Here is a 17243-nt window from a genome sequence, read left to right on the forward strand (position 1 = left end):
ACATCTTACACATTGTGAAGGTTTTTCGCTCGAAATGCCAGCCTATGTGGCAGATGATGTATGTGTTTCTTCAGTCCTGTGATTACCAGCACAGAGCTGCTCGGCAGTGCTCCTCACCTCATCAGTTCCACAAGCTGCACTCCAAGGTGTGTGAAGCATTTGCAGGGAGATGGCATCTGACATGCAGCAAGGCAGAGGCATTCTGGTGTGAATATCTGACTCCAGATTTTGTTCAAATCAGGGTCAGATTCTGACCTGGAGAAATTAGTGGGGGTAGAGATTTAGCACAGCAAAATGGCAATTCGAGGATGGAAATGAATATATTTTGTAGATGGGAAAGCAAAGGAAAGCAGTGCTGTCTCCCGAGTGAGTCCCAAGGGGCTGTGGAGGAGTGAGGAAGGGGGAAGCCTTTATAAATGACCTGGGTTTTATTCCTCTGGAAATAGGCAGAATCCTGGCTGCTTCTATTTGTCCGGTTGCATCATCTCAGTCCCTGCGCTTGTTGTTTATTTTTTGATGGTTCATTTATTGTGACCGCAAAGTGCTTTTGAAGCGTTCTTTTCGGAGGCTGTTGTGGTTAAAATAGAGGCAAGGAATGCTGTGCGCTGGATGGAGCACGGAGCTGGGAAACCAGCCTCCAGCCTCCTGCTCTGTATTTGCTTTGCTCACATTTGGGACAAATTACTCGCACTGCTGTGGCTTGACTTACTCTTCCGTCAGACAGGTTTTTCTGCCTGACTCATCCGCTTGCATAAGTTTGCCAAGCATTTCGTAATCTTTGTCTAGAAATCGCTCTTTTGATAGCAGATTGGTGACGTTTCAAAGGTGCTGTGTAGTGATGCCTCCAACTTCTGTTGGCCTCAGTGCGAGAGATGGCTCCAGTTCACCGCGGTTGGGAGGGCTCGGAAACGTGCTGGTCTGAGTTCAGGATGGAAAGGGAGCTCTGCTTCCTTAGTGCTACCAGTATTTCCTCTTTTTAGAAAGCCTCCTTTTTGAAAGCTTTTTGCTCTTTTAACCCCCTCGGGAGCGAGGAGACTTCTGCTTGTCCTTCCAAGCTTTTCCCAGTCTGCTCCTGAGTAAATCACAGTTTATGACTACACTGATATTTTTATTATTATAACATGGGAATGACAAAAAAAAATGAGATAACTGCTTTAATCAAGTAAGTTCTAATCTCTCTTTCCAATCTTTCCAATGTTGAATTTCGTGAATTTAATAGCAGTTTGTGTGGGAGGCTTAGTATTATTGCTACCGTTTGTGATTAGTGAGTTAAATCACTTAAGAGCAGATCTGGAGTATCACAGTAGGTTACAGAAGAGCATCTTGTTGCTGACTGGACTCTCTACAGCCACAGGGAGCAGACGGCGATGGTTGCAGGATGCTTCCCTCAGCCTGAACACAGCCGAGGTGGCATGTTGGTGTCTCCTTTGACTGGCCGGGGGACCAAAGTGATTTTACCAGTGCTCGAACTCTCTCCTGGTGGGCCAAAAGAGATGAAATCCTTTCCTAGGTTTGTGTCTGCTCTCTGAGCTCCCACCTTTTCCCAGCACAGGAGGAGCCTGAAGCAGCAGCAAGGACATGTGAGCAGTAAACACAGGCAGGAGGAGGGCAGCTCTCCAGTCTGTGCCCAACCATTTCCACTAGACGCCCGGTAGCAATTTTCACAAAGAGCAAAGCAGTGGTTTTGCTTTTACCACAAGTATGTTTTTTTGGTGTAGGGGAAAAAAAAAAAAAAAAGAGAGAAAAAGACAAACCTTTGCATGCCTACTTAAATGTAATGTAAGAGTAACACTCAGGACTAGCCTAACATGGGTGATCATTAACACACTTGCATAGACCTACCTGCCTTTTCCAAAGCATTATACCCTAAGACAAAACATGTTGGAGAGAAGTTTATTTAAGCAGATAGCAATGTACCCTTCCCATCCTACCCCCAAACGCGTGATCTTAATCATCTTGTTCCATAAACGTGCCACGACACAGACTTAGAGCTGCAAATGAAAGAGACCTTGGAGACAGTAATATTACCTATGTACTGCTTGGCTAGGAGGCATCAGTGATAGAGATCCTATGCGCTTGTGCAGGAAGGAGCCAACAGAAACTGCAAAGGAATTTTAGGAAGAATGTTGCCAGAATTAACATGGGAACAGAAGTGTGCCCAAAGGGAAATTTTTATTGATTTAACAAAAAAGGAAAGTGAAAAACACTTAATCTTCTGACAGTCCAAGTGATGCTATCTGAGACCTATAGGAACACAAGACAATCCCAGGTGACAATACTGTCGATCAGCTAAATCAAATTTGGAAAAATCTGGCCAAAATTTTACTTTTAGGTAAAGGCAAGAGAAGAAATGCCATCCATGAGAGGATGACAGAGGCAACCTGAGATGTAGGGATTGCTGGGGAGACAGACTCGCCAGTGGCCAGTCTTTGGCAGGAATTGGAAGTAAGAAGTGTAGGTTTCTGCTGAGGGTTGTGACCGTATTTGATGGACCGCTCGAGGTCTTTACAGGTGGAGGACTAATTGTTTGAGCAGTGTTTGCAGGGAGCGTGATCGTCATATCCCACACTCTTGAGATCTCTAGATTTGCTTTTGGAAAGACAAAGTTGAAGACAAAGTTAATGTTTTCTTTCGGTGGTGGCATTTCTCTCCTCCACGGACCCAATCCTTAAGGCTGAGAGTTGATTTCTACGTTTCACTTATGCACCCAGAAAATGTAGTTGCTGTGGGAAGTGCTACAGAGTCAGTAGCAAATACTGACCTTCTTTTAATGTATCCTCTTCAGTTGTGGTCAATTTCTTTCTGTATTTACATGCATAGGAATTTTGGCCAGGTGTCTACAATTTATTTCTTTATTTACCCGGTATCTGAGGTATGGCCCCAGTGACACAGCTGCTTGGCTCCAAACACACGTCTCTCGGTGTCGCTTATTCTGCTTCCTGAAGGCCAATCTATTATCACCTTCACACAATGGTGTTTTGCCTGGCCGGTAACTGTTCCTATGGCAAAAGTTTCCAGCCTAGACAAGCCCTTGAAGGTTCAAGTAGCTCCAACGTTTCTTTGAGGCAATTACACAATGGATATTGAGGTCCCTGCCAAATGCTGCTTTTTAAAAAAATGATGATGATGGGGGCGGGAGCCAAGCATTACAAACCTCCGAGGCAGATGACTGCATGTTAACGCGAGTGAATGACAGCAGAGAAATCAGCCAGCAAAGTTTCAAACTACATCGCAGCATAGCCTGACTTTGCTAATGCTTTTTACTTCCAGCTCCCACTTTTATCCTAAGATCAGATAACGAGTAGCACTTTTTCTTTGTAACAATTCATTAATCAGAGAAATGATCCTTGCTAGTGTTTAGATGTTTTACTTAATTTGGTACTTCTGGCCTGCTGCCCCAGTAGTGCCAAAATTATTATTTCTCACCCAGCAGGTGATAAATAACAACTTCAGTCATGATTAATACCGTGAATTTCTCAACCTGACTAATGCAAAAAACTTGAAACCTGCAGAACAAGTGGGTGATAATTGTTGTGAGAGCCACTGGAGCCGGGCGAAGGCAGCGAGCCGCGGGAAATGGAGCGTTTGCTGGCGGCCCAGCTGATCCTGGGAGGCATCATTAAGCCGGGCTCTGCGGCCGCTCCGCGCGGCGCCCCTTTCCACAGCGCTGAGCTCTAAGTATGGCTGAGAAGCAGGAGTCTGTGGGGTTGGCAGGGTTTTTTTTTTTTTCCTCAGGGGTCTGTAAGGGAGGGAAATAAAATAAAAGGCAGAGAAAATAGCGGATGAACATCTCATTAATGCCACTCCATAGTATAATTTTTGCTTTCTGATAAATGAGCAGTGTTAGGTCCTAGGAAAAGCCTTGCCATCGCTGATGCTCCTCCGCATAATGTCCCTTTTGAAATCTCATTGCAATATCGTAAAAATGTAGCTTCAGAGCCTCCCCAGCCAAGGACAGCTCTGCTTATTGGGGGACAGTAAATCCAGGGCCAGGATGGGCTCTCAGCTGGAAACAGAGATCAGCTACTGTCACGTCGTGGCCGAAACGCTGGTGTCTCTGCACTCAGCAGCTGTGGTGCCCCGAGCCCGGCCGCCCTGGCGCAGAGCTGCTGCTCCTGGAGACTGCGACATGGGACACACAGGCTCCCTACTTCCACGGACAGTGCCAATTCAGCAGCCTGAGCACCAGGGCACCTCCTTGGGAGAGCTTTTCCTCCCTGTTAGAAGCTGTAACGGAGATGTGGGGCCATTTAGAGGTCTATAAGACCGTCAAAAAGCTACATCTGAAACAATAACACATTGGGGGAAACACAGGGTCTCCTTGAAGCTCAGGGTTGGGATTTTGTTTTTCAGACAGGCTCCTGGTCACTGGGCGCCAAGAGCTCTGTCCAGGACAAAGGTCTCCTGCTGCCCAGGCAGACCTTGCTGTGCAGTCCAGGGAGGACATCCGAACAGCTGATGGTAAATGAGCTCGTCCCTCACTTCAAAGACCTTGGACCAAAAAGGCAACAACAACAACAACAAAAAACCCTCATACATTATTAAGAATCAGTGTCTCTTTGCTCAGTTGCGTATGTTTTTATGGATTTGTGTGCAATATGCTAGTTGAGTTCCTCCCGCACTGGGGCACATTTGGGGGATACATGCTAAGCCGCAGTGCAGCTGCTGCTGGCATTCATTCTGTTAGAAACCTATTTTTTTGGTCTTTCTTTTTGTCTTAATTTGGGAAACTTAAGAAGTTCCAGCTGTCTGCTTTCTTCACCCAAAATAGCCTCTGGGAACTTGGGAGTTTTTTTGTTTTTTTAGCTGTAAAAGCTATGAAAGAAAATAAAGTCTTCTTACCCAGATATCCTACATGAGATAGTTCATAGGATTTTCTAACCTGATTTCTACCTCTAGTAATACTTCAATCATGGTAGATCTTGCAGAAAAGCCAAGAACCCAAGAGTAAAGGCAGAGATGCCTGAGCTACCGCATAGACTTTTGCAGCCTCCATCTACCAGATGAGGGGCGATCAGAGTCCCTCAGGACCCTCCTCTACATTGCCTTGGATCAGGCAGGTTGACCGAGCTGCACAAGTGTCTTGTGATAAAGCTTCTTGTGGACTTATTTCTTTCCTCTACCCTTTAGCAACCTGGGATTATCAGGATCCTTCTCTGGGTTCCCAGTTTGTGCACACAGTCTACAAGCTTTGTTCCTCCATGCTTAGATCAGTCTGCTCTTCAGCACTAGTCATGCTGGCAAAGCAATTTTTTTTTTTTTTAAGTACGGTAATTATCCTGTAGCCATGAAATGCAAAGCATGTCCTTCGTCTACATTTTTAATATCTATTTTTGACATTAGTTGCAAAGCCAAGATTTTTCTTGTAATTTTACGTTTACATACTGTAACAATTCATTGACTAGAATGATGTGCAGTCTCAGCAATAACCAGCCCTGTGGCAAACATGTCATGTATATAAGTATGCTTTTTAGTTAAGGAAGTAAAAAAAAAAAAGTGTTTATTTTCTCCTTTGATAACTTAATTTGTAAGCAAACTGTAAAGTCACAGACAAGGAGCAAGGAGAGGTGGTTAAACTTTCAGAAACTACTTAATTTAGCTTCCAGATCTCAGTCTCTGCATGTCGTCTCACCTCAATATTGGAAACTCCGTGTAATTTGCCTGCCTCTGTGAGTGCAGCTGAGTACTTAAAGACATAGTTACACAAACTTTGTTTATAACAGATCCGTATCTTTTGCCAAACCACTTCCATACCACTTGAGTATATTTTCCAGATTAAATGTATTAGATTGCTCTTTTTTTTTTTTTCTTCCCTCCCTCTGAAGTTAAAAGCATGTTAGAGGTTATTGCATAGAATTTTCAATGTCTGGGTTCTTGGCTACCAATTTTTGGTGATAAAATTTTTGGGTTTTTTTAGCACTTTCAGAACAGCGTTAAATACAAGTGACGAAGCAGAACAGAGAGGTTTTAAAGTGTTCTCAAAAATACCAGGCAGGTAGTGGCCTTGCCAAAGGCAATCTCCCTTACAAGGTTCTGCACTGCCACAAAGATATTTCTGTGCGTACAGGTGTTTTACTGTGTCTGTACAGACCCTAGGGAGATGTGGAGGCAGAAGGACCAAGGAACGCCAGCCACACACTCACACCTCACCCCTTTTGCTAAGGTTAAGCCCCCGGTAAGCACTTCCAAGTCCAGCAGCAACGTTGACATTCTGGAGGTGGAAGCAGCTACGTAGATGCTTACAAAGAAATCCCATCTCTTGGACAAAGAGCAAGACAAGCTGAAGCGGAGAAGAGAGAAATCACAGGGAAGAGACATGTAAATCCAACAACTAAAGGCAAACAGGAAATAAAAGCAGGGGAATAATGAGGGCCAACAGCTGTTTTGCCACAGAATAAGAACTGTCTGAATAAATCTGCCTTGGTTGTGCACTGCAGAGGACAAGGAAGAACAGCCTTAGGGAATATCTTTCTGGGACACCATTGGGAAAGATGTCTCATCTTTCACCAGTGCAGCAGTTACTGAAAAGATGAAAAAAAATCTTGAAGTGTTAACCTAATAGAAACTGTAGGAAGAAAATAGAAAAGTTAGAGCCCTACTTTTATTCACCAGTTTATAAATAGTGATTCCTTTGTAAACATGAAGTTTTGAAGTGCAAGCCCATGAATGGCTAGGGGGCACAGAGAGGAAGAAATATTTTCCTATCATTAGTCCTACTATGTAGTCAAATGATTACTTTACTATTTCATGCAAATTGTTTTCCTTTTGTCTTTTTTACATGAGGATCAGCAGAATCTATTTATTACACAGACACAAAAATTACAAAGAAGAAAAACTTTTTTAAAATATTTTATTTTTCAATACAGATACAACATTTTTCCAAGGTCACTTGATCTTAAGTGGCATACAGGCTATTAAAATAAAAGTGGCCATAGAGTCATTGCAGGTTAAATGTGTACAATATATTCTACAACAAAACAACTGCATTTAAAGTTTTTCTTGCTCCAGAATGATTTGGCATACATATCTTTCCATTTCAAAACCAACTAATTAAACAACAAAAATAATATTTATTTTTCACGTGCAATCAATCCTGACCACCAAACAACATGCTTATCTCAGTAACGATCTCTTAGCAGCTCTGGATGTAGCACTTGAAGAACTGTCTTTATCATGACCTTCAAAGTACTGCTGCTCTATGCGTCTACAAAAGGCTATGAGATTACTGTAGTTTTTCACTTTTTCACATAGTTCATCGCTGGTCAGCTGAGTAGTAAGGATTGTGAACAGATGTCCAAATACCAGAGCATCTAATTCAGTTGGACTGTGAAAAAACAGAAAGAACAGGCATTTTGGAAGCCAAATCCTGATAAAGAAAAATACTGCTGTTCTGAATCACTTTTAGACAGCCATAATCTAAGAATTAGGAAGTAATCAAGCAACACTCTAAACACATTAGACTTCATTTTTAATGTTTTACCATACTCTTAATGTACAGTGATGTACAGTATCTTTCTTAAGGTCATTTCCTTTGCAGATGGAAACTTTCTCTTGCAAAACCAAAGAGGAAGGGAAAAATGCATAAAGCGCCCTCCTATTCTCCTCTTGTTCTTATTGGCACTCAAGAATTATTTAAACAACAGGAAGAAGGAAATCCAGGATGAAAGCAGTTAGAACCATCTCTTATGATAAAGGACTAAGCAGGAGAAAACAGATATTTTAATTTTTGTTCCATAAAAGAACAGTTATTTATCAAATCTTCCAATTCCTACCTTATTTTTAGGTACAAGCCTTCTGTATTGAAATGTCAGACCTCTGCATCGAAGCAGTCCATAGACAAACAAAAAGTATTTTTTTCAAATATATTAACAACTTCACTAGTGCAAAAGGCAAACAGCAGGATTGTTTTCTAACAAATTTTTAGCCTTTCCATTTGTGGGCCCCCAAGAACTTTTCCATGTAGATGGGTACCCTTATGTAACAAATTTAAATTTGTTGCCACAAGCTACTTTACTTATTTACTATGGGTCACAATCTGAAAAACACTGGACTAAAGACACACAGTATCTTGCTTATATTTCAGACGGTTGAGAGGCATAAGGGTTGAAGCTGTAGCATGGAAGCCTGGCTAACAAACAATTCAAAACAAAATCCTCAATCTATTTTCTTTACAAATAAAGAAATAAAATTTAGAAGATAGCTCACTGTGTTTAATAAGACATAATTCAAGCTTGTTTTGTAGTGCATACTGTGTCCCCTCACTTTATACTCCCCACTTAGCCTCAACTTTAAAAAAATTAAGAGGTAAAAACACAGAGAAAAGTAACCAGGACCACATGTTGCCTTCTGAAGACATTCTCTGTTCCAGTGTAGTTACCCACGTCCAGACTCGAGCATTTCCCCGTCTAGGCTACATGCAGACGACAAGAGGCACCAACGTGAGCTACACTCTCGGCAGATTTGATAATTTCCCAGTTCCTGCCCCTTTTAGCCCCCTGGGGCAGGGCTGAGCTGGCCAAGGCTTCCAGCAGGACACAAGCGAGTCGCCCCAGAAGGGCTCTCTGCAGAAACCTGAGTTTGCTCTTGGTTAACGGCCTCCCAGTCACCTTCAGGACACGAAGGCGTGAGCCATTCTGTGCTTTCACTGCTGTTTCCCTAGCACAGATCAGCACCCAGAGCCTCCAGCACCGGCTCCAGAGATGCCAAAACAAGGGCATGAGAAACCTCGAGGGCTCCAGCAAAGGTTACACCACACCTACTCCCACCTGCACTAAGGCAAAACCACAGGGTATTAAAATACATAGTATTAAAAAAGGAATACTGAATTATGAGGAGCAGGAAAATTGCATTTTGCAATGTGAACAAACTGGTGAGAGCAAGGGACATCCCAGGAAGGCCATTTTTTTTGTCTTTATAATGCAAATCTTAAATTTCATTCTGTAACCGGTCCTTGGTTGAATGCAAGCCAGCATTCTCACACAGCTCACACACGGTGCACATGTCCTCGCACTAATTCAGGTCATTCCAAGCTGTTACTGATGTTAATGATGGCAAGACAACTGTCTTGGTCAGACCTGATGCACTTTACTGACCTGTACTCGGTGGAAAATGCTACTTGAGAAACAAGCACAAGCAAAGCTTTAAGTGTATCCTTTTGATTGGAAATTAAGTGTGTAAAGATATGTTTGCTACCTCTGTAAGCTGCCGTGCATTCTATAAAAACAAAAGTAAAACTAAGTCCAAAGAGAAAATAACATATATCTTCCAAAAACTTTCCTACTAATGCCTACAATCACCATTTTTTCTGCAATTATGTACTTTATTACATTCATTTCTATACACCAGTCACATATTTCAGTTTTCTTAAATCATCATGCAGCATTAAACAGAAGTGTTTCTTATATATATTCCTATCATCTTCTTGGATGTAACTTTTCAATAAAAGAATTACTTACTGCTTGTTGAAGAAATATGGTTGTGTTCCTAATCTCTGGGAGAGAGCCTGGCAACACTGATCGACATCTTCAAGCACCTATGAAAACACACAAGACAGACACTATCCACAGTGCCAGGACATACCACCACTATGAAAGTAATCTCCTGATTGTACTTGTGCGGGCAGCAGAACACGCGGAACACACAACCCTTCAGCATCAGAAGCTGTTAAAGTCCCAGTCAAAGCTACACAGTAGGCAGGTGCCTAAGAGTTACATCACGACAACATTTCATTTATAGCAATGCTGATGACATTTATAACTGAGCTTAAAGGTCCTTCTACCTCAAAAACTGCTTGGCATTTTTCCTAGACCTCAGAGGAGAAGCCACAATCCTGCAAAGGATTAACACCTATTAACACCATGCAGGAAGTGGGGGCCATAACTTCTAATCCTTTCTCAGGACCGTAGCCTAAACTAATACTGAGATACTCATGCATGGGAAAACATCTCTCCCAACACCCTCAGATTGCATAAAATTTAAGATTTATTGCTGCTGAAGCTGGACACCTGACTCCAGATAACTATATACAGAATATATTTCTTACTACGTCTGCTTCATATAAGCGCCACTTCTCCAAAGCCTTAAAAACGAAAGAAAAAAAAAAAAAACAGCATAAAGAAACAAATTTTGTCTTTCACACATACCTGCTCTAGGGACTTGCCAGCCCACCCAATGGCTTTCATCTTCCGCCTGATCTCCCATTGCTTCTGGTAGGACAAAATGCGGTTAAGAGGCCACGGGTAAGGGGAGCCGTACCTCGGGTGAGTGATCTTCGTTGAAAAACAGAAAGTTGCATTTTTATAACAAAACAAACAAAACATATAATTCTATTTAGAAAATAGCTAATATTCACATGTATCAATGTTACACTTTCACCAGAAAGGAAGTTGTGAAAAAGAAAGGGAATTGTGTGACTATTTACACGGAATTTGTAGTTTGCAGCATGACTGTTTATTACCTTAGAAATATATATAAAAAACATCTATTTTGCAGTCAGCTACCTCCAGTAATGACACAGAATTTCCCTAAAATGTATATGCAAGCAAAATTAAAGTGAAAAGACTGTATCATTAATGGTATAAACCTAAATGTTTCATTTATGAGTAGGGATTTGCAATTGTGAGCAAAAGTGTTTTCTCATTAAACTTTAATTAAGATAAATGCTGCAGAACCACTCACCTCCTCTACTGTAACATCATCACACCACTGGAGATACAACTAGGAATAGAAAGAACACTTACTAAAACTTCCCAATAAAGGCAGATAAACACAATCATTTCTTGCTAGAATTTTCTGTATTAGATTAATTTTCCATTTAATTCCTTCTATTAGACCTCTGAAGGCAGAAAAGAAATGAAACCTGGAAAGCAAAGGGCCATTGCCAGCTCTTACTTCTCAAGCCCAGACTGAAGCCCAGGCAGGACCTGGACACTCGTGGGCTGCAGCCGCTTGCCAGGGTCCCCACCACGGTTCCTGCGCTGCGGTGTGTCCGTAACCGGACCCGGATGCGGCCCAGGCGGGAAGCTAACGGCGGGGCAGGCACGTGGGCATGAGGACTGCGGGGATGGGGTCAGACCCCAGGAAACACTGACATTTTCCATCCAGAAATGGGCTGCTTTTATAGCCATGTGACACTGCAAAGCTATAAGGGGAACTCTGTGTGCGCTGTCTGTCTATTAAGTTATTTGAGCAAACAGCCCACTGGGTCAAGCAAATCTATTTCTGCCTGCTTTTATCTCAAACACAGAAGACAAAAATCAAAAAACATGTAGCGTTTGCAATATGAGGGAAAAAAAGGGGTGGAGGGTCAAAGCTTTTTTTGCCTAAAATCACTTATGTAAGTGTGTGGAGCTGCTACCGCTTTCCGTACCTCCGCTGTCAGGAGCATATTATTGACCAATTCCATGTAGGCTTTCATCTCAGCTTTTTGGACTTCATCCAACCCATCACTGAGCGAATGGCCCTAACGGGGAAAAAATAAAGACAAATAAAAAATAAAAGATTTTTTTAATATAAAATGTCCTTTAGTATTAAACAGAAATCATCACTATATAACATAGCAATCTTCAAGAAATGTAGACTGTTTTCAGTTACAGGTGAGTTGCACAGCTTCCCAGTTAGTACATCTCTGTAGCAAGAAGCAAATGCGTTCACATGCCATACAGCTTTACCAACTGCTCAGTAAACAGACGCTGATTTAATGGTAGGCAACACACACACACAAATAGCAAGCATAAACAGCACCTGATACTTCAGATTTAAACCAGCCAGCTCTGGATTTAAGACTATTTCTGAAACCTATGGATAAGGCACATAAGCAAAAGAACTAAAAAAAACAAAGAAACAGACTGAGGAAATGCAACTAGTAGGCAGAAATCTCACGTACAAGTTCCTGCCACAACAGCACAAACTTTGTGCTGTTTCCATCTCAAACAACTCCTATGCCAGCCTATCATTCCTTTAAAGGGGCACTAGATTTCTACATTGTTTAAAAAAGTTAAGTAACATTCCAGAAGAGCGCACTGCATTAGCACAGGTGCTAAGCACAACTAACTTGCCAGCCAGTAATTTCTGAAGAAAATATATTGTTACCTTGGCTTTTACAAACTGGACTATGGGCCCAAGTTCAGACACTACTTGATTTCCCACATGAATAAAGGGCACTTTGCCTGTAACATAAGAAATGCATTTTAGTAAGAGCGTTTTATACATGCAAAAGAATGTTTTCTGTTTTTTGAAACAACTAACTACTGCAGGAATACCTGAACATCTCTTTCTTTACCCCCAATAAGCAAGCGTAAAGTTTCTAAGCACGTAGCTCACCAAGGCAAGGATGTTTTTCCATCATCATGGAGGCAAAACTGCCACGTCACTCACTGGACAAACGCCCCAAGCACCCGGCCAGTTTAAATCTTCTGTGATACAATCTTCACTTGTATCCTTGAAATTTCACTCATTTCATATAGCCACAGAAGCCCTCGAGAGCACGGAGGGCCAAGGAGCCTGCCTGGCGTGGTGGGCAAAGCTCACACTCCCTTCCCCAGCTCTTGGTGGGCACAAGTGCCCTCTCAGGAGAGCGCAAAGAGCAAGATCGATACCTGCAGACTCCAGATGTGCTATTAGCAAAACATCCAGCAGATGCAAAAACACTCATGCCTCTCACTGAAAGACATAAAACCTACAGCTAGGTCTAGTTCAAGCAGAGTTCATGCCAGCAGCGGCTTCAGTCATGGTTTTTATCTCGAGGTTCACCTCTCCCTGGCTTCCTCTGCGTAAGGGTTGGATTGAGGGGCACCAAAGCAGCAGAAGCCTCATCCGAGCCCATCGGCCGCGCGGTACAAGGGAACCGCCGGCCCTGCTGTGCTGGAGAACCCACTGCTCCCACCCAGACTGTGCATTACACGCAAAGACAACACACAGAGCGTTCCCATGCTGTGTACTACAGCCAGAGCCAACTGGCAAATAAATACGCCCCAACACAGTTCGGGAGGGATTGCAAGGATTGCCAGCATTTTGTGCCCTGCTTTCAGCAGTTTGCTTTGGGGTAAGTTTTTGGGCAACCAGCAGACACCAAACACTGCCCATACTTAATTTATGAGTGGTGGTGGGTTGTTGTTTTAGGTTTTTATTGGACAACCTCATGTGCCTGTCAACAGCAACGTACCCTTCATTTTTCTCAAGCATCTGCACTCATCTCCGAGACAAGGCAACAAAAGATGCTGTTTCCCCTTGTTTTGTCTCACTCCATCAGTGGGAAAACACAGCATTCACTGGCCAACAGGGATGGATGCAGAATAAAGACACTTTGGGAAATAAATGTCTTTCTTACGACACAGCAACCCTGAGGCATTTCAGAGGAAGTTTCCACCAGATATCTGACTCACTCGGCACTCACAGATTTGGTTTCGTATTGTACTAATGTTACGTGGCAGTGGACAGTTTTAATGGTTGACAGGGGAGAAATTGCACGGAGAGGGGAAGGCAACCCCCGTCCCCACTGTTAGCGGCAGACAGGGCGCAGCTGCCGCGGCATCACGGCGCAGGGGCAGCCCAGCAACCGAAACGAAGGCCACACTTACCAGATGGGGACATGTACTCTGCGTTAGCCCTACAAACCACGCGGACCGGCAGATTGCACATTTGCAGAAAGGCCTGGAAACAAAGAGCAGCAACGAAAACAGAAAATTAATACGTGTGACACACAAATGTGTTGCTCTCAATACATCTGGCTATGTGTTAGCTAATACTTAGCCTTTTAGAAAGAAAGGACAGAAAGTAAAAGGAAAAGAAGGTTTCCTAACTTCCTCAGCTAAGCAGTACCTGACAGCTGCCACCACAGTTGTGCTTGTATGAGTCTAAGTCACATTTTGCCCTTACTTGCAAGACATCCAGCAAACACACACAGCACCTTCCCTGCCAGGTGTCCTAGCAGACATTGTCACAGGTTTTGTTGTGCGATGCAGTCAGAGCACAAGCCTGCTTGGGAAGGAAGCATTTATTATCTGTAATGTATGTGAATCGTAGAGGTCTAAGTGATCAATTTACTGTTCGTGCCTATCTGTAATCTCAGATTCAAAGTATTCTCAGTAGGATACTGATTTCTGTCATCATTTGTCATCACCACAAAATCCTAAGAGTGTGTCTGCTTAAACAGCAAACTATCCAGAAAAGTACTTTCAATTTGGATAGAACATGGCAAATAAGAAATCTCTTAATCGTGAGAGTCTCTCACAGCTGAGCCAAAATCCTATCATCCATTTTGTCTTTGCAATTAAAGGCCAGAACTCCAGGGTCCACAATTACAACTATTTATCTACCGTGGCCTGAGGTTAAAGACACCAAGAGGGCTATGGACCATGAAGAAAAGTGCGGTTTGGCCTGAGGGGTGGCCTGCTCACTGCACTTGTTGCAAGGGAGCAGATCCAAGCCAAAATCCTGAGCACCTGGGTCCCAGAGAAGGGTCACCAGCACAGGGTCCTTTTTCAGCATTTTGGAAACAGCCATCTCGGCTGAGCCACATGTGCTCTATTTGCATTTGGTTCTTCCTGTACAAAACCTCCGTGTGGCCATGAAGGGCCGAAAAGGCAGATCAACATGCGTGACTCGATCTTGGTTTTGGTCCAAACTGGGACCTAAAAGATGCAGAGGGGCCCTGAGCTCCCCGCTGGCATGGGCCTGCAGGGGCTGACGCACTCACGTGCTACAGCTCCAAAACACACAGCAATATATTTGTAATTGTTTTAATAACTGGCTTAAGCCATCATTCCAGTCTGATTTTTTTTTCTTATTAAAAACAAGCATTTTTTTCTTATTGAAGACAAAATAAATAACCCTCCTGAACACATATAAAGACACAAACACTTTTAAAAAAGAAAAAAGAAAAAAAAGAAGAAGAAGGAGAGGAACCTCTCACTCCCACCCCATCCCATGAAACTTTTATTCTCATGTTTTTTGGCATACGTGAGGATGAGGAGGACAGATTACAAATTAGCCTCAGCGCACATAAGACCCATGTATCATTTATTTCAGTGTTTTTTGTTTTTGTTTTTTTCTATTTCATTCAGTCTTCACCAGGAACTTAGGATAGAAGAAACATTGATCTTGGTAAGTTTAAGAGAGGCAGAAATTAAAGACAACTATCTAAAGGCCCTGGGGAGAGAAAAGTTGAAGCAAATAAGCAAGACAGGACCCAGGCAAAGCCCCCTTGCAGATTCCCGAGCTGCAGATTCCCAACACCGCCACGAAATCGATGCCCACAGCAGTGGGCAGCCCCGCACCACATGCACGAGCCTCCTCCTCGCCCCTCGGATGGCAGAATCCAGCACCAAACTCTGCTCTCTGACCAAAGGCATAGCAGCAACCCGGACCCTAACTACATTGAGATGGGTCACCTCTGCACTAAATGCATTAATGCACAAGCATTAACATGGACATGAGTCCTATTCCTAACTGCTTCTGTAGTAACCAGCAAGCAAACAAAACAAAATAACACAACAACAGAAACAAACAACCTTTCTCTTCTCCCCTGCTATACCCCAGACCTTCACCTAAACTGACCCTAACTGTATCAAGTGGGAAAAAAAAGGCTTTGATCCTCCTCAATATTTCTGTCAATCAGCCCAGAAAATGCCCAGCCCACTATTAAATTTGCATTATTAATCTTGCAGCTTTAGATAATCTAATTCAAACCCAAACTCCAAATTAGAGCAAAGAAGTATGAAAAGAAAAAAGATATGGTCACAAATTACGGCATTGATTCTGGCTGGCAAAAGGCATCTTCAAAGCTCTGGGGGACTTTCAAAAACCCACTAATAGCCTAGGGGTTTTTTTTATACCTTTTGATTTCCTAATCCTACTAACTTAAAGCATGGCTTGGGAGCCAACTACTACATACATACATGCAGATATATACATAGAAGTAATAGTCAACATCGGCCAAATACTGCCAGTCTTGCACTACTCAACAACACATCTTCACATTCCCAAATCCTCACCCAAGCAGAAACTCAGTCTCATGGTCTTGTGGTTACACAAGAGACACATGAACAAGTCCACAAACCCACCAGACTCCAACAAATCTCTCGCAGTTTTAGCTTCCCACATTGCATGCAAATATTAAGAATACCTTAGGGAGTGCTTCTTAAAAGGAAGTACCAGATTTCCTCCTACGCCTGCTGGCTCTGCAGGATCTAGCAGTGATCCAGACTGTGGAAGCTACCACTACACGCATCATGTTTTCTGCTCAAGTTGGGGCAAATTCTTTGGAAGTAGTTAAGAAACAAGAATTTGGTGACTTTGGATTAGCTTACATTCTTCTTCAAAAGCCACCACTCGACATTCAACCCAAAACATGTGCTAACAGAGCTGGAAGATGGATTTTGTTTTTTTTAAAAGCTCTACTGCAGCACTAGGATGCCGCAGTGCTTTGCTGTTGTGGAAAAGGGCATGTCAACTACAACTCCAAAAATAGTTTTACTGGTGAAAGAGGATGGACAGACAGATGGGACAGGGGGATTGAACTCAAACCATACTTATTAGCTGTTAATTTCCCAAGCTCCCCTCCCTCCAAAAAAGTTTCATTTGGGCTAACCTTACCACAGGAATTTCCTTTTCCTTTGCAGTAAGGCACTAAATTAACTTCGCAATTCTGCATTAACTTAGAAGTGAATATATTAACTGCCATGCACTACTCTCACTGCTAGTTCAGGAAAAAAAAAAAAAAAGCTTTAATATTAGAGTTAGGGCCAACACATGAATAACTGCAAAGTTTGTAAGTGCAGAGCCACATTAATGCAAAAGGAGGATCAAAGAACTATTTCTACTTTTTCATATTGGTGTGTCACAGATGAGGAATTTGGGCACAAACAGGTTGCATGAGTTGCTTCAGCAATTATCAACTGTGTATTGGCTATTGCACATCTTGTACTTTGACTCCTACATATTTCAAGGTCTGTATAAAAATATGGCTTGTGACTGCAAAAAGTAGTTCTCTATACAGAGGGTAAACTACAAAATTAAATCTTCTCAGTGTGAAAGAGATCAGCCAAATTGCCATCAAAAATCTGTATCTGACCTTTCTCTCTCTCCTTCTCTTCAATAAACATCCACAGACCAAGGCATATTAACCATTATTATACTTGGCAGGGAAATTCTATCACAACCTCTAACCTGCGTCAAAGTGAAATGGATAATCTATGGTCATTTGGGCATGCCCAAAATACAAATATGCTGTCTCTGTGTGCCTT

At 42.6% G+C, this 17243-nt stretch overlaps 1 protein-coding gene across 2 annotated transcripts in view; it reads right to left on the reverse strand.

Annotated features, from left to right (window-relative positions):
- Positions 1-6846: 6846 nt before the first annotated feature.
- MTX2 (metaxin 2) overlaps positions 6847-17243 on the reverse strand; it is a 30965-nt gene continuing 20568 nt past the window's right edge. Inside the window, exons 4-10 of one of the 2 annotated variants that reach the window (XM_088527048.1) lie at positions 13578-13650; positions 12091-12167; positions 11369-11461; positions 10678-10716; positions 10143-10268; positions 9456-9532; positions 6847-7324 (exon numbers count right to left, since the gene is read on the reverse strand). In XM_088527048.1, coding sequence (XP_088383174.1) covers positions 7114-7324; positions 9456-9532; positions 10143-10268; positions 10678-10716; positions 11369-11461; positions 12091-12167; positions 13578-13650 — 696 coding nt within the window. In that variant the 3' untranslated portion in view covers positions 6847-7113. The remainder of the gene's footprint in view (positions 7325-9455; positions 9533-10142; positions 10269-10677; positions 10717-11368; positions 11462-12090; positions 12168-13577; positions 13651-17243) is intronic. The other variant, XM_088527049.1, reaches the window with a different exon arrangement.

The sequence above is a fragment of the Tinamus guttatus genome, unplaced genomic scaffold (genome assembly GCF_059628265.1).
Source record: "Tinamus guttatus ecotype Peru unplaced genomic scaffold, ASM5962826v1 Tinamus_guttatus_pri_ptg000260l, whole genome shotgun sequence".
NCBI classification, from domain to species: Eukaryota; Metazoa; Chordata; class Aves; order Tinamiformes; family Tinamidae; genus Tinamus; species Tinamus guttatus.